This window comes from Marmota marmota, unplaced genomic scaffold, assembly GCF_001458135.2.
Source record: "Marmota marmota marmota unplaced genomic scaffold, marMar, whole genome shotgun sequence".
NCBI lineage: Eukaryota > Metazoa > Chordata > Mammalia > Rodentia > Sciuridae > Marmota > Marmota marmota.
In genome coordinates this window covers 615,258-637,785 of record NW_026000221.1, presented here as the reverse complement: position 1 = coordinate 637,785, position 22,528 = coordinate 615,258, and the positions used below count along the sequence as shown (strand labels likewise).

Below are 22,528 nucleotides of genomic sequence, written 5' to 3'. Positions count from 1 at the left end.
TGACCATACAAATGTCCATGATATGGGCCAACGTGGCCTCTCTAGAAAGTATGGCCACAGGTCACAAAATGGAAAACCAAGAGGCCATAGTTCTGTTTAAATAGCTTAAGAACAAAGGCCCCACCTAGCATGTATGAAGCCCTAGGTTTGATCCCTAACACCTCCCAAAACAACCCAGGCTGCTAAGGCCAGGTGAATGATCCTGGCACAGGTGCAACAGGTGAGTAGATCCCAGAGGCATCTCTTCATTCTGGTTTGTATCTTCCCTCTGGCTGACCTTGTTAGAATGTGAGTGCATCCCAGACATTTAATTTGGTGTTTCTAAGCTCATCTAAATTGGCAACTGTGGGGCTGGGGCACTGGGAGGAATAGAGTGTCACCCAGGCTAGACTGGGGAACATACTTTGAGATGAGAAGCTGTAGGTAACTGGCTGATTTGCAAGAGCCAGATGTTCTCAGCTCCTGGTCCCAGAAAGTACTATTCAGAAGTAGCTGAGTGCCAGGTGTGGTGGTGTACACTGTAATTACAGCAACGTGGGAGCTGAGGCAGGAGGATTTCGAGACCAGCCTGGGCAATTTAGAGAGACCCTGTCTCAAAACAAAAAATAAAAAAGGGCTAGGGATGTAGCTCAGTGGTAGAGTGCCCTTGGGTTCAATCCCCAGCAACTAGGTAAAAGCACCACAGGAGTCCTGCATGGTGGCACATACCTAAAAATCCCAGTGATTCAGGAGGCTGAGGCAAAAGGATTGCACATTTGAGACCAGACTCAGCATCTTGTCTCAAAAATAAAAAGGACTGGGTTATAGGTTAGTGGTAAAGCACCTCTCGGTTCAATCCCTACTACCACCCCCCCCCCCCAAAAAAAAAAACCCAAACACAACAACAAAATCTCCACAAGGCCAGGCAGGGAGGGAAAAGAATGTGCTAGCAGCCCCCACCATGTGAGTGTACTAGCACCCAGAGGCCACTGGAATTCCTATATGCTGTATAAGGATGGGGTGGTGATGCTACTCTAGCTCCTCAATGTGCCACTGACACCTGAGGTTCTGAGAGTGGTCTTTATAAAAGCAGCTCAAGTAGATATATATAGTAGAATTGTTTATTCTTCAAGTTCATCTCCCCTTATTGAGGACTTTAAAAATTGTACTACATAATGATATTCATTAGACAAAGGCAGATCTTAATTAGGAAAAAAAGTATCCCTCTCAACAATCAATGCTGGTTCCGAAGGCAACCTTTAAGCCCTGGAGAACAAGGTGAATTTTATAGAACAAAGACACAGTTTCTCACTCTTCCAATGACAAGATGAAAAACTGCTAGCAAAATTTCAAAGGCTACTCTAAAACCCAAGTCATTCCTTAAATATTTAATACAAAAGCAGAAACATCCCTTCTTGCCATGGAAGATGAATTGGCATATCAAAGAACAGTGATTCCATTCTGTTATTTCCACAGTCCAAGGGCACAGTGGGCCACATTCCCACAGATCACACTTATTTCTGGACTTAAAAGCTTCCCACACACTGCCCCTCCACAGTGCCCTTCCTGACCACATTATGGTACTGAAGCATGCTGGTACACGTCAAATGAAACAAAGGCACACACTTCTGTTCTCAATTAGAAAGCAAATTGAGTGGGATATCACCTTAAAAAAATAAGTCCGTTTGCAGTTGTTGATTATTCAGTGGCCCCTGACAGACAACAGGCTCCTTCTTTTGCCTGTACAAACAAGAACTGTTGATGTGGAGACAGTCCTTAAATTGGCTGATCACTATTCATAGAATCATGGAATGTGCACTGGAGATAATTCCAGAATTTCAGTCCAACTTTGCTTTTGTTGGGGAGTAAATGGTCCAGGAAGGCTGAGTGATATGCCCAAGGCCACCTTGTTGGCTGGTCTGCTATTCCTGTCCTATAGATTCACATGATGAATTTTTTTTTTCATCTTTTTACCTGGATTTACAGAAATTTCCTCTCCCAGAGTCATTTTTATCTATCCAGAAGGGGTTTGTGTTCCTTCAACATACTGAGCCAAAGGGATGAGTTTAAGTTCATGTGAATCAATGTAAAATATGATATCAATTACAATCTCAAAGGCAGGAGGAGGTGTGGCTACAGCTTTGTCTCCATTGTCATCTGTAGGTTATTTCAATATCATCATGATTCCATTTTCCTCAATGTTCCAAATTTTCTATGACAATCACCTGGGGTTGTGATTACAGCACCTAGAAACAGAACCTAGAACTTTGGCCTGTTCCTTTGATAAATACATAAATAAATAAATAAAACACAGTTCTGATGCTGACTCCCAACTCCAGTCAACAGTCTCATTCCCAGGGACTCAGGCTTATGTAAACATGAGCATTGGCACAGTTAGTACAAGAGCAGCAGCTTGTCTCCACATCAGGGGGAAACCCAGCCTTAACCCTTTCTGTCTGGTGAACTGTACTTATTCTGCGGTCAAGAGAAGCTGGCAATCCAGGCCTTAAAAGCAGGGAGGTGTTGAGAAGGTCCTTGCTAGGGTCTCCAGGTTCATCCTAGTACTTCACATCTCCATGGTTGGCAGTTAGAACAAAACATGGCAATCACCTCCCTTTGAAATGATGGCCTAGGGACTAGAGAGGCAGAGACTACACAAGGCCACAAGCCAATTAGGCAGAGCAGGGGCTTGCTAAGTTGCCCAGGCTGGCCATGAACTTGCAATCCTCCTGCCTCAGTCTCCTGAGTCACTAGGATTACAGGTATGTGCCATTGAGCTTGGCTGGCAGAGCAGGGCCTGAAGGACAAATGCAGAGCTGGAAGCAAGGGCTCACTCCAAACCACACAGAACCTGCTCGGATGTGAAGGGCATGGTCACCAGGAGGGACAGTCTAGACTGGGAGACCTGGAGGTGCCAGGGAGTATTTGTGACACCTGCACTGGTTCTTTCAACCACTGAGACCTTCAAGGAGGGGAGGACTGAGCCCAGTAAGCATCTCACTGTGCAGGTAACAGAAAGGAACGCTGGATCCACACTCCAGCCTAGAATAAGCAAGAAACTACCCTCTCCCACCTCTCTGTTTCAGCCTCATGGCTACCTCACCAGGAAGGTGTATGCACAGGACTTGACCTTGCTCTTGAGAGGGCAAGGAGGGGAGAAGGGAAGTGTCGTGTGGGTCCTGCCCCAGGCCCAGGCTGGTGATGAAGAAGCAGGAGGCAGGGAACTGTGGTCCCTGGCTGGGCAATGAGCAGGTGGCTCCAGCCTAGGAGAGAAGCTCCAAGAGCAGTTTCCAAATATGCACGGTGCCAGGATTTTCAAAGCCAGGTCCAGCAGGGGCAATGCTGGCTGCCAAGAGGAAAACTTCCCGTTGGCTGTCGACGGCCTGCAAGCCCAGCTCCTGCTGCAGCTCCACCATACTCATGGCCTCGCTCAGGTCCTAGGGTAGACACAGAAACCAGTTAGGATACAGCTGAGAGTGGTTCCCAACACTGCCACTCTTGTTATCCTGTCATCCATGAAATCAACTACTCTTTGGCTACTTCCGGGAACATCAGGGCCCAAGTTTCCAGGAGCCACCTCTGGGTACCTTGTAATAAACTCAGAGTTCTTGATGGGCGTAGTGGTGCACCTGTGATCCTAGCAATTCGGGAGGCTGACATAGGAGGACCCAAATTCAAGGCCAGCTCAGGACTTAGGCCATGTGTCAAAATAAAAGACTGGGGATGGGCTGGGGATGTTTATCTCAGTGGTAGGGTACTTGCCTAGCATAGCGAGGCTCTGGGTTTAATCCCCAGTACTGTAAAACAAAAGAAATGAACAAACAAACAAAAAACAGGGATGTGGCTGTAGCTTAGTGGCAAAATGCCATGGGTTTAATCTCTAGTACCAAAATAAAACAAAAAACTCTCTCCCTCATCCCTGACATACTTTTGTACCACCTGACTTACTTTTCATTGCACTATCAGCAACTATAGTAAGAAACAGAACACTTCGGGCTGGGGTTGTGGCTCAGTGGTAGAGCGCTTGCCTCGAATGTTGAGGCACTAGGTTCAATTCTCAGCACCACATAAAAATAAAAATTAAAGGTCCATCAACAACTAAAGTGAATAAAATAAATAAAAATTAAAAACAAACAAACAGAACACTTCCTATGTATCAGCCATCATGACAGGTGCTTATACACCTAGACTAATTCCTGCAGTGTGCACGTAACTGATGAGGAAATTGGTACAGGGAGGTGAAGTCTTTTAGCCCAAGTAACAGTAATAAATTGCAGAGACAGGTTCCAAACTCAGGTTGGTTTGATGACCAAGTTTTGACCCTTACAGAAATCCTGGCTCAGTTTCCTACACTGAATGGTAGAGTTCATATAGAGGGTTACTTCCAGACAATACCCTAAAAATTAGCTGAAAGAAAGAAAGAACGTACTCACAGCATGGCTGCTGATGATATATTTTAATTTCAATCATGGCCCAAGATTAAAAGGATTCTCTTGTACTAATTCATAGAATGCTGGGACCTTTGGTTTTAACTCCTGTAGGTTTAAAGCTGCTATATAAAGTAACCAAACATTATATTAAAAAACCTACTATAGGGCTGGGGATGTGGCTCAAGAGGTAGCGCGCTCGCCTGGCATGCGTGCGGCCTGGGTTTGATCCTCAGCACCACATACAAACAAAGATGTTGTGTCCGCTGAAAACTAAAAAAAAAAACCCAAACAAACAAACAAACAAAAACCTACTATAGGGGCTGGGGTACTGTGTCCAACTACAACTAAAAAAAGTTTAAAAAAAACACAAAACTACTATAAATTAATCATTGACTCCCATAGGTGTAAAATTGCTGTTAGTTATAAATAAGATGAAGATATAATTCATTGTCTAAGCCAGGGTACTTCAGAGGCTAGGAACTATTAATAGTCACACCAGAGTAACAGACATAGATGGGGAATGCCTGATGCAGACCCGGCCATTTGGTCACCACTATTATTTATTTATTTATTTGCAGTACTGGGGATTGAACCTAGGGTCTTGTGCATGCCACGCAAGTGCTCTGCCATTGAGCTACATGTCCAGTCATGGTCACTGTATTTATAAATAGTTGTCAATAGGTAGGGGGAATCTAAGGTCAAAGACATAGAGCTTCTCTCCAGTTCAGTTAGAATCATATTCCACAGGACAGGGGATATAGCTCAATGGTAGAGTGCTTGTAGCATGCTTGGAGCCCTGGGTTCCATCACTATTACCACCAAAATCCAAACAAAAAAACATATCCCACATTTCTGAGACACACAGGCACAGGCCATAGGAAGTATGACAGGGTTCTGGACTGCACAGCTTCCAGGTATCAAGGATTGCACCTAAGGTCTGTGATGTTGAAGTTTGGTGGACCCAAGGTAGCCCTCTGTTATGGTTAAAAGCATTGAGGAAGACCTGAGTTTGAGTCTTGGCTTTGCTAAAGTTGGAACTTCAGGCATTGAGGGATGACAGCAGGGCCCATCATGGGTTGGTTTTTTTTGTTGTTGTTGTTGTTGTTTTTGGTACTGGGGATTAAACTCAGGGACACTTGATCACTGAGCCACATCTCCAGCCATATTTTGTATTGTATTTAGAGACATGGTCTCACTGAGTTGCTTAGCACCTGGCTTTTGCTGAGGTTGGCTTTGAACTTGCAATCCTCCTGGCTTCAGCCTCCCGAGCAGCTAGGATTATAGGCGTGCGCCTCTGTGCCCAGCCCATCATGAATTTTTACAGTAATGAAGTGAGATCATGGTTGTTAGATGCCTGGAACACTATGAGCACATAATAAATGTTGTTATTATTATTTAATCCATTCTATTTCTTGTCACTTTAGCTCTCTGGTTTATAACCAGAAGTTGAAAGGGCAGAACAGAGTGAAAAAGGTAAAAGTTTTTTTTTTTTTTTTTTCCTCCTAGTATTGGGGCTGAAACCCAGGGTGCTCTACTACTGATCTACATCCCAGACATTTTTATTTTTTAATTTTGAGACAGGGTCTCCCTAAGTTGCTCAGGCTGGCCTTGAACTTGCAGTGTTCTTGCCTCAGCCTCCTGAATTGCTCAGATTTCAGGTATGCACCATCATACCCAGGTAAACGTACAGATTTTGGATCAGACATCCCAATTCTACTACTCTTACCCCAATTCCACTAATACAAACTTTGGGGGATAAAAAACCTCTCTGAGACTATCCCACACCTTGTAGGGTCAACAGAAGTCCAATAAGAAATGTCACTCAAAACCATACCTGGTACATAGTGGGTACTTAGTAATTATTTTTCTTATGTCTCCAGGGTGACAGAGGATAGGGAGGCAAAGAGGAGTGAAGACAGAGGTAGGGATGAGGAAAGAGCATAGGTAGAAGACTCGGGGGACAGTATCTCAGCTAAGTCCTCCAAGCACAGACCCAAATCCTTCTATAGTGCTCCCTGCCCTTCCCAGGCATGTGTGAGAAGTTCAACTGGCTTTAGCCAGCCTCCCATGGCCCTTACCTGCTTATTGGCAACCACAACGACAGGCAGGTCAGGGTCTTTGTCCAGCAGTTTATGAAGTTCTTGCCGGGCCCAGGGCAACCGCAGCCGGTCAGCTGAGTCCACCATGAAGACCAGCACATCCACCTCATTCACAAACTCCTTCCAGTAGAAGCGTAGGTTCTGGCTGCCACCGACTGAGAAGAGGCCAGGGGCCAGATCAGAGCCTTCCTGGGGCCTGGTTCTCTGCCCACAGCAACCCCACCCCAATTCCAGCTTCCCAAGGCTCTACCATCCAGGGGCAGTGAAAGGACCACAGAGTTCAAAACTAATCAGACCTGAGTTTGGCTCTAGCTCCAACAGCCAGGTCTCTTAGGGGATGTAGCTATTTTTGAGCATCAGTACCTTCCTCACTGAAGTTATCAGAGTTGCACTAAAACCCAAAGGTACCATATGCAATGCACCCTTCATAAGAGTGGCACATAGGTGCTCTGCAATTACCATTTCCTAGCTTTCTCCCAGGTGAGTGATGGCTGTGATGAGAAGCCAGGAGTCCCAATGCCTAGAAAAGACAGGATTTCTGCCCTGCCTATTCACAGCCATTCCTAGTCAGTTTCTCCCTGTTCTCATGTCATCTTGTTCTCTTCTCTTGGAAATACCATACTCTATCCTACCAACACATGGTTGTCCACATAGTGTCTCCACCTTCCTGATCCTCTCTGCCTCTCTGCTCTGTACCCATGGTCACCTGCATCCCAGTATTTCTGGTTTTGATACTTGTACTCTAAGCTCTTCTGAGAGGTACTTACCTCTGGATCCCCCCAAAGCCTCAGCACAATGCCTGGCACATAGCAGGCACTCATCAAGTATTTACTGAGTGCTTACTAGGTGCCAAGCACTGATCTGGGTGCTGGGGATACAGAGGTAACCCAAGCAGGCAGGGGCCCTGCTCTCAAGGAGCTCCCTCTCTAACCAGGATGGACCAGGTGATAATACAGAAAGGGAGGAGATAAAACAGAAAGGGAGGAGATAAAACAGAACAAGGGAAAGTGGTTGGGGGCAGGGATGGCCTTGAATTAGGTGGTCTGTGAAGGAAGTGGCACGTGAACTGAGTCTGGGAAAATAAGGAGCTAGTCAAAAGAAAAGGCAGAGAAAAGCATCACAGGCAGAGGGAAGCTTGACATGCTTGAGTATGTTGTGGCTGAGGCACCACCAGAGGGAGAGACGAAGACAGCATGACAGGTGAGGTTGGTCAGTGGTGGGCTGCACAGGGCCATTAAGGCCACAGGGAGTCCCTTAGGCAATTTAAACAAGACTGACATCTGACATGGATTTCTGAAAGACACCTCTGACACTGAGGACATAAATGGAAGCAGGAAGAGTAATGAGGATAAAAAGCCACCTTTTGGAAATTAAGGGCAACTTCCTGATAACTGTTTCTCTGCATCCCATATGTCCTTATATTAAGAATAGAGGGTGAAGACCAGCCTCCCCTGGCCTGATGGGTCCAGGGAACCCAAGACTGACATGTTTCTGATTAACACAGCCTAGCTCTTTTGTCCCACTCTGCCTTCTCTTACAAAAACTTTCTGCACCCCCCTAAGGCCCCCCCCGGATGGGAATTTGAGACATGAAGTTTTCCTCTATCCTCCTCAAAGCTGGCTTGGAATAAACCTATTTCCTCGCCAGTGTGCCTCCTGAGTTTCTAGTGGAGCAAGGAGCTGTAATACCATTCCCTCAGGCCATACTTTTGGCAAGCCGTACTGGGGAAAGGATCCTGCCCTTGAGCAGCATGGTTCAAACCCCCAGCCATCTCCATGGAGAAGGGGGCTTCTCTGCTCATGGCTAGTTGAACCTACAGGTGAAATTTGGGGGAATACCCCTTCTCCACCCCGCATGTTTCTGCTGTATCATCAGCTACCTAAAAATGATTTGTTGGTGAGGGAAAAAGTCTATTTGGGAACTGAGTCCTGCTGGCTGGGTATCACATCATGGTGCACATTGAGAATTTTATCTCAGTCATTTGAAGCTTTGGGTCTTGAGTGGCTAATTTTGCAATACAGGATGGTATCAGGTAAATTCTCTCTACCATCTGGAACTTGATTTCAGAGTACAGATGGATGAGGTAAAATTCATAGGTAAAAATTCCAGTAATTCTGTTGGTTTGTTTGGAGAGCTCCTCTGGGTTTGGTTTTGGTTTGGAAAAAAAGATGATAGCATGACCTATATATCTGAAAGTGCATGCTGATTTAATGCTTGTTAAATTGAAAGTTGGCTTAAGAGGCTAAACTCTGGTGGCTATTGCAATAGATTTATCTGCATAAGATAGGGAATTCCATTTTCCCAAGCATAACTCTTGCTTTAGTCATCAGCCTTTAGGAGCCTCTATCAACAAGATGGATAAAACTTATCCACAATGGACTTTATTTTGAACTCATGTTTTTCCCCTCTGGTAATTCTTTTTTTGATTTTGTGTATTTAAATTATGTCTTTTGGGGGCTGTGTCTATGGCTCAGGGGTAAAGTGCTCGCCTAGTTCGTGTGAGGCCCTGGGTTCAATCCTTAGCACCACATAAAAATTAATTAATTAAGATATTGTGCCCAACTACAACTAAAAAATAAATATTTTTTAAAAATTTGAGGGCTGGGGATGTGGCTCAAGTGGTGGCACGCTCGTCTGGCATGCGTGTGGCCCGGGTTCGATCCTCAGCACCACATACAAACAAAGATGTTGTGTCCGCCGATAACTGAAGAATGAATATTAAAAAAAAAATAAAAAAAAAATAAAAAAATTGATTTTCTCTAATAAGAAACTGGTTATTTAAGGTTTGTTGGTCTGAAACTTTGAGATGTAAAATTTCTACCTGACCTCAACTGACAATGCAAATTTAAGATTTATAGACTGCTTAAGGTTATATCATAGCCTTAATAGTCTGATATATCTAGCAAATAAATTTAAGCTTTGAAATTTTGTGTGTACCTATGTTTATATGCTTATCTATTGTTTGTTTTCCTGGCAACAAGTTGATTTATAGATAAGTAAGCACATAATTTGAAATCTGTCATCCAAATGCCTTTTGATTCACATGACTTTAGTAAATCTATGACAAAAAGGTTAATTTGAATGTTGATAATAAGGATATTTTTACAATTTGGTGACACATTTTTTTCTGGCCTACTAAACTGACTTGGATATTAAGAAGATTAAAGATATAACGTTCAGGGCTGGGGATGTGGCTCAAGCGGTAGCGCGCTCGCCTGGCATGCGTGCAGCCTAGGTTCGATCCTCAGCACCACATACAAACAAAGATGTTGTGTCCGCCGAAAACTAAAAAAAATAAATAAATATGAAAAAAAAAAAAAGATATAACGTTCAATGCTTCCTACGTCCATGGGTAATCTCAAAATAGCTGTTAAAATGAGTAAATTAGATAAATATATTAGGACAGATATTTGTAAATGTTCAGTGCTTTATAAAAACATTCTTTGTTTTGTATAAAAGCCCATAAACAAACTATTCTTTGCTTAGATTTAAAATGTAGCTGTGGTACTAGGATTGAACCCATGGGAGCTCTCCAAATAAGCTACATTCCTAACCTTTTTTATTTTGAGACAGTCTCACTAAATTGCTAAGGCTGTCCTCAAACTTGTAACTCTCCTGCCTCAGCCTCCTGAGAAACTGGGAATACAGGCATGCACCACTGCACACCATTTAAAGATGTAGTTTTTAAAATGGTTTTATTTTTATAAGAAAACCTTAATTCAGAGCTAGAAATCTTAGGCTTTTCACCACTCAAATATCTTGTGTTTTCTTTCTTTCTTTCTTTTTAGTGGTACTGGGAATTGGATCCAGGGGCATTCTACCACTGAGCTATATCCCTAGACCTTTTTTATTTTGAGACAGGGTCTCAACATATTGCCAAGGCTGGCTTCCTGCCTCAGTCTCCTGGGTTTCTGGGATTACAGGCATGCCCTACTAGTATTTTTTATTTATTTATTTATGGTACTAGGGAATAAACCCAGGGGTGCTTTTCCACTGAGCTACATCCCCAGTCCTTTTTATTTTGAGACAGGGTCTTGCTAAGTTGTTAAGGCTGACCATAACTTGTATTTCTCTTGCTTCAGCCTTCCAAGTTGCTAGGATTACAGATGTGCACCGCTGTGCCCAGCTACATTATTTTAAATATGTTTTATTTTCTCCATTTTCAATTATCTAAGGACATAAGATAAGAGTGAATTTTGTTCTTTTGAGTCAGAATTTTACCTCAGAATATTTTTTTTCAGGTTTGATATATGTCTCTTTTATCAATAACTTTCTAAATAATGGTTAGATTTAAATGACTATTTCTCCAAAGCAATGTGAAGTTGAAGAGGGCTTGCAGGCCATTAGATAGTATCAGAGGTCAGAGCAAACCTATTTTGTAACAAATCAGCATATGTGATATAGAAATTCTGAAAAAGAAATACAGAAAATATTTTTCACCATTTCACCATTCTGGTTTGCTTGATTAAATTCTAGAGGAACTTAGGATTTCTTATATTGATCTGCTCTTAACAAAGTTTGGAAAAAACTGACTTAAAGATTTTGTTTTATCAAGACAATTTCCTATTTTCTGCTTTTGTTATTATTTATTTCGTGATCAAACCTGGGCCTTGTGTATGGTACGAAAGCAGACTACAACTGAGCAATATCCACAGCCCTTTGTTAGTTTTTTTTTTTTTTTTGGTGGTATTGAGGATTGAATTCAGGCCCTTGTGCATGTGAGGCAAGCACTCTACCAAGTGAGCTATATCCCAAGCCCCCTTTGTTAGGTTTCGATTGCTTAAAATAAGATTAAGTCCTATAAGAATCAGGATTCATTCTAATTTTTATTTGTTCTAAAGTCTCTTTTTGGTTTATAACTGGTTAAATGAATATTATTTTTATGATGATGTGATTTATTGATACTCTCTCTAATCTGCATCTGGATATTATGCTATAAATCACGATTATTGTCTTAACATACTGTAGGGGTAACTAAATTGTTTTGTGAAGTTAACTTAAGCCCGCTAAGTAATAATACCTTATGTACTGCTTGCAGTTATTTTAAATAACATGAACTGTAGTTCTATAGTTGATAAGGGGCAATCCTGCTTTATTCATCCTTTATCTTGAGACAAATTTAAGGTTGAAGATTTTGATACAGGATAAGACTGGCTGTTTTAAGAGTTTTCTCAAATGTATTGTTTGCATTATAACTTAGTTTACAAAATACATGTAAGTGTATTTAGGTAGGTTCCTTTTTTGTGTGTGTGATGCTGGGGATCAAACTTAGGGCATCATACACGAAAAGGCAGACACTCTATCACTGAGCTATATCCCTAGCCCTAAATGTTTTGTTATTGTTGGTTTATTTATTTATTTATTTTTTGGCACTGGGGACTGAGCCAGGGGTACCACTGTGCTATACCCCTAGTCCTTTTTATTTTGAAACAGGTTTTCATTAAGCTGTTAAGTCTGGCCTTGAACCCACAATCCTCCTTTCTCAGCCTCCCAAATTGCAGGGATTACAGGCATGTGCCACTACACCCAGTTATATATATTCTTTTTCTTTCTTTCTTTCTTTCTTTTTTTTTGATACTGGGTATTGAACTCAAGGGCACTCGGCCACTGAGCCACATGCCCAGCCCTATTTTATATTTTATTTAGACACAGGGTTTCACTGAGTTGCTTAGCACCCTGCTTTTGTTGAGGCTGGCTTTATCTCAGCCTCCCAAACTGATGGGATTACAGGTGTGTGCCACTGTGCCTGGCTGTATGTTCTTTTTTTTTTTCAAATATTATATTTTTTAGTTTTAGGTGGACACAATATCTTTATTTTATTTTTATGTGGTGCTGAGAATCGAACCCAGTGCCTCACGCATGCTAGGCGAGCGCACTACCATTTGAGCCACATCCCCAGCCCTGGCTGTATGTTCTTAATTGATGGATTGATATTAATTCTAATAGACTGTGTTCAAGGTTTTATGGTCCTATGGAATATACCTAAATTCTGAAAATGTTATGGAAATGTTATACTTTCTACCCAGATGGTGATCAATCCAGATTTACCTAAGAAGGACTCCAGATATCAGGCATTCTTTAGTGCACATCTGACAGGACTATTTTTACAACCATGTTGGTTTTCTTTGATTAGATAAAATTGAAACAACTATGCTGGACACAGTATGCACATACCTGTAGTCCCAGCAACTTGGGACTACAAATCCTGCTGAGGCAGGGGAACCACAAGTTCAGGGCCATCCTCAAAAATTTAGTGAGACCCTGTCTCAAAATAATAAAATGTAGCTCAACGGTAAGGCACCCTTAGGTTCAACTTCTAGTACCAAAAAACAAAAACAAACAAACAAAAAAACTATTAGTTCAAATCTATAGTACAGACTGGATTGCTTTGTTCTTATTGATATTTTATTTTTTCTGCTCTAAGAGCTAATCTTTTCTTGGAAAATAATCTGTAATATCTTCATGGGGAGGACGGACTGGACACTATAACCAAATGTAGTCACTTGTCAAGTGCTTGCCTAGCATATAATGCCCTGGGTTTGATCCCCAGCACCATAAAAAGGAACAAATTTAAAAAAAAGAAAATTAAGGGCAACATTCTGGCAACTTTTTCTGTATCCCATATTTCCTTATACTGAGTCAAGGGTGCAGGCTGCCTCTCTGTAGCCTGACAGGTGTCAGGGAACCCAGGACTGACATGTTTCTGATTAAAAACCTAGCGAAACCTAATTAGTGTAGTTCAATCTACATATGTTCATTTCCTACCTTTTGCCCCACTCTGCCTTCTCTCTTCTTGTAAAAGACCCTGAGCTGCCTCCCCTACCAGCCCCCAACCACCAAGATGGAGATTTGGGACAGGAAGTTCTTCTCTACCTTCCTCAAAACTGGCTTTGAATAAGCCCATTTCCTTACCAGAATGCCTCCCAAGTTTTAAGTAGAGCAATGAATGGTAAAGTCATTCCCTTTGATAACTATTGTAGTACTGACAAGAGAGAGGACAGTGGCTTGGACCAGGAAGCAACAGAGGAGATGGGAGGTGGACAATACAGAATATATCAGAGGATACAGCTGACAGAACTGTCTAATAAATTGGGCGCTGGAGGTGGGAAAGGGAATAGTCATCAAAGTGTTTTGAATTCATTCATTCAGTCACCAATTATGCCCAAAGGGCCCATTCTCTCTTGGGCTTCAGAATAGGCATTATAAGGGGTCTCAGTGAAGGGACTGAGAGAGAAAAGTCCCAGGCCTTTCAGAATTGGGAGATCTAAGTTTGAATCCAGGCTGAAGGTCTCCATTGAGCTTGGACTGTTATATATCAGACCCTCAGAAAGCATGAAAAATCCTTTTCCTTCTGGCAGAGCTGGGGGAAAAGTGATATTGTCTCTGCTGACAAATAAGCCTCAAGTGCATAGCCCCCACTTAAGCTGTGTCCCTGGCACATGAGAAGGAGTCTGAGAAGGTTTGGTGTAAGGACCAGAATCCTGGGTAAATGTTTGCTACAAGCAGGAAGAAGAGACACGGTTAAACCAATCCAATAGGCAAGTATCTGAAACCAAAGGAACGAGGCCCACTCAGGCCTCATTCAAAGTCTGATTCTAATTCCTAGTACTTAAATGTACCCAGTCTTTATGACCTGAGTCCTGTGGCTATCAGGAAGTCCCTAGTCCTGCCCAGTGAGACTAAGGCTGGATATAAGTGATTAAATATTGCTACCGTCTCAATCCTCTCTGCCATTCTCTCCTAAAATTTCAAGAAGCCTAGAAATTAAGACAGGGGTTCCTCAAGAACCTCTCTGATCACTCACTCTATATGCTCTGCTAGCAACCAACTTGGGGATGAGCCCTTGTGGATAAAGATGAAACATACTAATATGTGTACAAGGTGCATAGGCTTAGTCAAGAGCATAGGCTACGGCAGAAAGGGAGGGCAAAGGAGTTCTTAATCTGAGAATCAGGGAAGGCTTCAAACTCATATCATATTTAAAGTCTGATGTCAAATAGCAGTTTATCAAGAGAAGAAGGGCTTTTCAGACTGAGGGAACAGTGCATGCAAAAGACAAGATAAGAAAGAGACCACCAAGTGACCTTCAGAAACAAGCAATGTAGCACAGTGTTTAATAGCCAGAGCCAGACACTGCATTAGAACACTGAAAAGCAGGATGACCTTGGCTAAATGACTGAACTTGTTTGATGAAGGTAGTAACTGATTATAATTTAGGGAACTGTTGGGAGGATTTTATTAAGTAATTCTTATAAAGTACTTGGCATATGAACCCTTAGCTGTTAGTTTCTCAGTGTTAAGATATGTGAACTTCACTAGTAGTGAGGGGCAGGTGACCGTATTAGAGATGACCCATCATGAAGTATCTGAAATGCCAGTATATGGAATTTGAACTGTATCTTCTGTCTCTGGGAGCGGGGTGGGAAGAATTTCATACAGGGGAGTGTCCTGCTTATACATGCATTCTTGGCTCCCGGTCCCTCTAAACAATTCAGGCTTAGGTCCAGCATCAGTGATGATGAGGAGATGGAATGCGGGGGTGGGGGGGGGTGTCTCTGCTCACTCTCTAGCAGGTCCACCTCGAAGTCCTTGGTAGGTAGCCTCACGGAGTTGAAGCCCCAGGTGGGGATGTGGCCTTCCAGCGGTGGCTTCCCTGATAGCACACGTAGGAACGTGCTCTTCCCAGAGCCATCCAGTCCCAGCACCAGCACCTCGCGCTGCTCTAACTCTTCCAGCGCCGGCTCCTCCTCCTCCTCCTCGTCCTCGGGCTGCGGGACAGAGGTCAGGCTGCGGCTGACAACCTCTCCTGCCTCACCCTAGGTTAGACCAAAGCACCATCCCCGCCCTCCTCCCGTCCAGGGACAGGCAGGTGTGATCTGAAGGAGTGGCGCTAGAGCTGCTTTTGGAGTCCTCAATTTCCCCGCTACTCTGAACGATCTCGGACACATTCCTTTCCCTCGCGGAGCCTCAATTTCCGCAGACTACAGACCCCAGCCCCAGCCCCTTAAGGTCTGCGGAGTTGCGGGACCGACCTGCTGCCTGCCTCCGGAGGGGCTGAGAATTCTCCCAGGATCCCCCTTGGCTGCGTGCCGCGCACACTGCGCAGGCGCCGGCCGGACCCGGTTGGGCCGCACCTTCTCTCCCGGGCCACACCCTGACGACCGGATGTCGAGTCCCACAGCGTCGCACGACGGTGCAACACACATCCAAACTTGCTCCCGCGTACCTGGGTTCCAGGACCCTATGACTGCCCGCCTCGTGTCCATCCGCGCTGCGGCGGACAAGCCCCAGAGAGCGCTTCTGGCGCTCTTACGGCTGGGCCGCAGACACACCCCTCGGCCACACGTGCAAAGGTGCAGACCCCAGCCCGCCCAGCCCCTCAGCAGAACCCGGCCCAGCACTCACGTCCCACTCGTCCCACTGGGGTAGACGGGCGGGCTCCGCGCCCCACCAGGCCTCGCCCCGGTCCCAACGCCTCTCCCGTCCACTGCCGAAGTAGGTTTTCCAGAGGATGAAGAGCACAGAGCCGAGCACTGCCGCGGCACCGCCCAAGGCAGCACCAAGGGGCCCAGCGGGCGCGGCGCCATCGGGCCAGGCGAGGGGAGCAGGTGCGGGCTGCAAAGGCGGAGCTAGCCCGCCAGCCGCCTGCCCGCCTGCCTGCCGAAGATGGCCCCACTGCGACTGCCGGCCGCGCCCACCCACCCAACCCCAGCCCCGCACTACAAACCCCACAATGCACCGCCGCTGTCGCGACAGGCTGCCCGCGACCTGGCAGCCCGGGTTGGGGGCGCGGGCCGGCAAGCGGAGACTTAAGGATGTCTCTGCCAGGTGTTGTGCGGTGCGCCAGGGGAGGGTGGGACTTGGCAGTATTTCCCTAACAATTACTGGGTACTTTCTTGGCTCACGGATTTTCTCTGTTATTTCCTTTGTGGTGGGGAGGGGTGCGTGTGGGCGTGCGGGTACCGGGGATTGAACTCAGGGGTGCAACCACTGAGCCATATTCCCAGTCCTATCTTGTGTTCTATTAGAGACAGGGTCTCACTGAGTTGCTTAGCGCCTCGCCTTGATGAAGCTGGCTTTGAACTCGTGTTCCTGCTGTCTCTGCCTCCCGAGCCCGGCTCTCTGTTACTACTTAACAAAAGTAACTGAGACCCAGGAGTTAAGTAAAACCTTCCCTAATTCGCACTGTAGTACATTGGTGTAGCCTGAATTTAAACCCAAGCATGCTTAAAAGACTTAAGGAAAGAAATTGAAACAAGATGCCGGGCATCCAAGATGCTTAGTTATGAGGTGGCAGAGATGGGAGCAGAACCACAATCCCTGTCTCCAGTAACTTCCACCTTCCTTTGGCTACCTCCTGGAGCTTAAAGGCTCTGCGGTATTGGAGTCCTGGGCACTTTAAAATGGACAGGGCCAGCAGTCAGAATGTTTAAGTCTACTATTTTATCTTCAGTCAGTCCCAGTGACTGCCAAAGCTTCCAGATAGAACACTAGAAGGAATGAGAAATGTCTGAGATATAACCAATTGCTGACGTTCCTAGTCACTGATGTGCTCAGCTATCTCAGTCCTTGGAGGGAGAGAGGCAGAATCCAGGGGCTGGTGAGAGAAATGGCAGAAGATAAACCTCAAGTCTTGTCCAGTAGCTCGGTTTATTTTTGGAATGCATACAATTGTTATAGGGTTCCAGTGGGGCGTGCCCATAGTATCCATAAGCCAATCATCTTATGCCTAATGTAACTGCACTAGGAGGATGCTGTAAATATTGCTATCATCAGGAAGGGTCTTTGTCCCTAGGGGAGAGGGTGTCCTAAGTTAGGAGTTCCATGCCTGAAGCTCCTGGCTATTGATTTACTGGCCTGGCAGCTTAGCAATGCTAACCACAATGCTAAGGATGTGTGTTAGAGTCTGTAAATAAGTCAAAATAACACCTGGCATTTTGTCAGGGGAATGTTAAAGTTCGTAAACAAGTCTGGATGGTGCCTGGCAAAATGCCAGAGGGAGTGGTTTGAGAAGTAACAAAAGTGAGCCATTAAGTGTGGAGATTCCTTATTGGTTGACTGATGTATCTAGTTTATGCTAATTAGATAAGCTGTGTGGAATGTATAAATACTGCTCCTGTCCTGCAATAAACAGCTCCTACTCCTGCTGTATCAACGTACACAAGTTATTCGTCACCCCCCAGTTATTTTGCTGCAGCCGGACTGCGGCAGATGGTGGCCCGTACGGGGAGCCCCGGGACATTCGGGGGTAAGTGACGAAAAAAAGCTGCTCGTCCATAGATAGGACGGGAGCAAATCTGCTCGTCCCTAGGCAGATAGGGTGAGAGGAAAAAATGACCATTTCGAGAAAATGGAGAAGATTGATACAGTATGTTTGTGTCTTGTTTTGTCTCAGTGTATTGTACTGTCTTTATGATGAAAATATGGAAGGGGTGAGAAGTAAATTACTAAGGGAAGAAGGCACCCCAGTGGAACCAAGAATAGTTAGGGCATGTGTTGATAAGAGCCCAGGAACTCTAGTCAGAAAGAAAAAGAAAGTTCAGAAGAAGAAGGATTATCAGGAAAAAAGTTGCAGCAAAAGGCTATTACTAAATACTTTTCGTTACCGGAGGGTGCGTGAAGCGGAGAGGCGGCTGCCGAGTGTGCAAGCCGGTCACAGCGCAGCAAGGATTTTCCAAGAGGCGGTGGTGACTGGCCCTTCCCCGCCTCCTGGCCGGGGAGCTGGCTCTTCCACTGCCGCGAGCCCAAATCTAGACCTGACCTGGAGGCACAGTCTCGCAGGCTCTTGCTCCCTGTGCCCAGTAGCAGTTTGAGTCCGGGACACTCCCCAGGGCCATCTGGGGCTGCCCAGGCACTACAGCCAGCAGAAGACGCTACTGGTGTCCCTGATGTTTGGTCATTTTCAATGCCAATAACTAAGCTACAATGGTTCTCCCACACCTGGAAGCTGATGAGTAATGAGCACTATTAATGCTTATTTCAAATGCAAAAAAACCTTGAGATAATGTACTAAATTGTTCAGAAGGTTGTTTTCTTAGTAGAATGCTACAGGATTTTCTTTAGCCATCCGGAGTTCCTGCCTTCGTCCCAGTGCCGGTAAAGACCAAGGTGGAAGAATTTCCAGTGTTGCTGAAAACCGGACGAGACTTCGGCTGAGAAACAGACGAGACTTCGGATCAAGCTAGCTGCCTGCAGAACTTACCTGGACTGTGATTTACCTGGACTGTGAGTTAATCTATTGAGACACTGCTTTACCTGGACTGAGACAACAAACTGTAATGTACAACAAATTGTAACTCGGTATCTTTGCAAACGGTGTCATTGCTGGTATAATTTTTCCAAGGGCTTCTTGCATGGAGCCATCAATTGGCTTGGTATTGTGGCATTTTGTATCCTCCCTTTCTGTTTGTAGCAGGTTATTTATGGTGTTTCTGTAAAAACCACTATGGTCGTTATTTAAATTAAACAAAAGGGGGAAATGTTAGAGTCTGTAAATAAGTCAAAATAACACCTGGCATTTTGTCAGGGGAATGTTAAAGTTCGTAAACAAGTCTGGATGGTGCCTGGCAAAATGCCAGAGGGAGTGGTTTGAGAAGTAACAAAAGTGAGCCATTAAGTGTGGAGATTCCTTATTGGTTGACTGATGTATCTAGTTTATGCTAATTAGATAAGCTGTGTGGAATGTATAAATACTGCTCCTGTCCTGCAATAAACGGCTCCTACTCCTGCTGTATCAACGTACACAAGTTATTCGTCACCCCCCGGTTATTTTGCTGCAGCCGGACTGCGGCAGATGTGGTTTCACTAACAGCTCTCTAGAGCAGAGCATCCCATCCTGCAGGCGTTCCATCAGGCTTGAACAGAGTGTAGATTCTTCAAGCACTCTGAGCTGCTCATAGCTGCTAGCTGCTAGCTGTAAACTGAAAGTTATACCAACAACCGTCCCTTGGCATTTTTTCTTTTTTTGGGGTGTGTGTGGGGGGGGAGAGGCAAGAATTGAACTCAGGGGCATTTGACCACTGAGCCACATCCCCAACCATATTTTGTATTTTATTTAGAGACAGAGTCTCATTGAGTTGCTTAGCGCCTAGCTTTTGCTGAGGCTGGCTTTGAACTCCTAGTCCTCCTGCCTCAGCCTCTTGAGCCACTGGGATTATAGTCGTGCACCACCGCGCCCAGCTCCCTTGGCATTTTGGTGGGGGCAACGTTAGCATCCTTTGGCACTTCATGGGGGGCGGGGGCTGTGAAGTAATGGGTGAAGAGGGAGCCTAAGGCTCTCAGTGCCCATCAGGGCCTGCCTTTTCCCCAGTATAGTCACAACTTTTCACTTCCTTATAATTACCAGTACCTCTGTACCCTGGCTCTTAGCCCCACCCTCTTTTCCTTCTTACTTGACTTCCCTTTACCTTTGGCTACATATTTATGCTGTTCTCCTGCCATCTCAATTTTTTATTTATTACTTTCAGGTTTTTAAAATTTATTTTTATGTTAACACTTGTGGGGAGCAGTTTGTATAGCTTATTTGAGAGGTAATGTCTGAAGGCAGGAATAGGGAGAATACAATAAGGGCTCTTAAATAACATCTCCTCTCCCCAAGTTTAGAACTAATTGAGAAGATGCAGAAGATAGTCAAATGGAGAGAAAAGTGTCACCATTCCCCTCCCCCAGAAGTAGGGAGCAACCCAATGCCCAGTTTGGGCAGATGAGCAGAGCCAAAAGGGGAACTCAGAAGCTGCTGGGTGGAGCTTGTCAACTGCCTCCTCCTCAACTCCTTGTTCAAATAAATATCTCCTTTGGGGAGGAGTGAGTGAGAGTTTAGAGAAAGTATGACTCTGGGAGAGAACATGACTCCAGTGCTATTTCATACTGTGATTAAGACAGTGAGTTGTGACATCAATTTAGTGGGTAACAAGGATAATTTTTAACTTTTATTATTTTATTTGCAGTACCAGAGGTTGAACCCAGGGGCACTCTACCACTGAGCTGTCACCTAGTCCTTTTAAATTTTATTTATTATTTATTTATATGTGGTACTGGGGATTGAACCCAGAGGCACTTTACTACTCAGCTATGTCTCCACTCCTTTTACATTTTTTTTTTTTTAATTTTGAGACAGGGTCTCGCTTAGTTGCTTAGGACCTCACTTAAGTTGCCTAGCCTGGTCTCAAATTGCCATCTTCCTGCCTCAACCTCCCAAGTTGCTGGAATTACAAGTGTCTGCCCCTGGGCAGGCACTTTTGAATTTTTATTTTGAGTCAGGTTCTCTTGAAGTTGCCAAGGCTGTCCTCAAACTTGTGATCCTCCTGCCTCACCTTCCCAAGTTACTGGGATTATAGGCCTGCAGTATTTCACCCAGCCATTTACCCTTTTAGATCCATTCTCGGCTTTGGCTTTGATTTAACATGATGCAATATCCATTGTAAAAACAGAGCCACTATTAACCATCTGAAAAAATAAAAGGGAAGACAAAGTGCTTTCAGTCAATATATGTAGTATCCTTGGGTACTATAAATTGCCCTTTAGTCTTGACCCCACCAGGATATTCTGTAACTAAAGGTTAAATTACAAAGATAAGCAATGCCAACCTTCCTTATATAGTCTAATTTCTGTATTGCTACAGAGCCATCTTTCTGAAAGAAACTGATATGTCATTTTCCACTTAAAATTCCTTGGTGGCTTCACACCTCTACCTGGACATATACTACATGTCTCTGATGATAAGCAAGAAGACAGAAGGGACCAACAATTAATGATCACCTACTGTGTTTCAGGTCTGGACTAATCATTGCATTCTCCTGAAGACTGTACCTCCAACAGTTTAATTAACCCAAGATCTGCCATGTTGTTTGCTTATTAACCTTCATACTTCTGATTCTAGAATCAGGCAACACTTCATTCTACACAATAGAATAAGTGTTCCAGTGAACCTACCATGTTTTTACAAGGCATTTTGCACAAATAATGAGTGCAGAGGTAGTGACTTGAGTCAGACTAGACCAATTTCTTTTGCTAGGATTTTAAAATTTCATACCCAGGGCCTTGAACCAAGCTCTCTCTTGCTGCAGTCTGGCTGGGCACAAAATCACGAGCCACTCACAGCCTTGTAGATTCAAACAGCAATTCTTTATTCCCGAACTCACACTGGCACTCTACAAACACGTTCTGGGCAAATCCACACCTCCACTGGGCTCTGTAACCCAAAATACTCTCTGAATCCCGCGAGAACTCAACAGGAACTCAAGGAGTGGCGCCTGAGGCAGCAGGATATGCCCTATTCCCAGCAGGGTACACCTTAAACCTGGAACCGCCCTAAACCCAAGGAGTGGGACACTCCCTATTCCCAGCAGGATACACCCTAAACCTGGATCCGCCCTGGTCCTTGAGCAAGGTCACCTTTCATGCAAAGTCACTGCAAATGATCTGGGTCTGCCACAGTCTGGCTGGGCACAAATGCCGCAGTCTGGCTGGGCACACAATCACGAGCCACCACACAGCTTGTAGATTCAAACAGCAACTCTTTATTCCCGAACTCACACCAGCCGTCTACAATCACGTTCTGGGGAAATCCACGTTCTCTGCCCAAATCCACCTCCACTGGGCTTCTATCTCCAAAATGTACTGTCTGAATCCTGTGAGAACTCAAGGGGAACTCAGGCAGCAGGATACGCCCTATTCCCAGCAGGAATAATCTTAAACCTTAAACCTGGAACCTAAACCGGGAACACCCTAATCCGCCTTGGTCCTTGAGCAAGGTCACCTACATTCAATGTCACTGCAACATGGGGTACGCTGGCAAGGAAATTGTCCTACCTACTTGGCTAATGGCTCCCAGCATGGGTCCACAATGGAGAGTCCTTCCTCTAAGCAACATAGGGTAGGCTGACGAAGAAATTGCCATGCGTTATTCCTACTTGGCAATGGCTCTCAGCATCTCCCCCCTTCTGATTAATTAAACAACAAGCAATGTGGCTTAAGAACCGTGCCTGGTAGGTTGTCCAATTCAACATATGGTTCTTACCC

General features: G+C 44.7%; 2 protein-coding genes across 2 annotated transcripts in view; one reads left to right on the top strand and one right to left on the bottom strand.

Moving 5' to 3' along the window:
* The window catches only part of Nop16 (NOP16 nucleolar protein), a 56,539-nt gene that overhangs the window by 8,439 nt on the left and 25,572 nt on the right, over positions 1-22,528 (top strand). The window lies entirely within an intron of this gene.
* Positions 1,087-16,110, bottom strand: Arl10 (ADP ribosylation factor like GTPase 10). Its single transcript, XM_015488506.2, is given in 5 exon segments — positions 1,087-3,416; positions 6,488-6,663; positions 15,072-15,276; positions 15,914-16,065; positions 16,068-16,110. Coding segments are annotated over 5 exon segments (735 nt in total). The 5' UTR covers positions 16,096-16,110; the 3' UTR covers positions 1,087-3,242.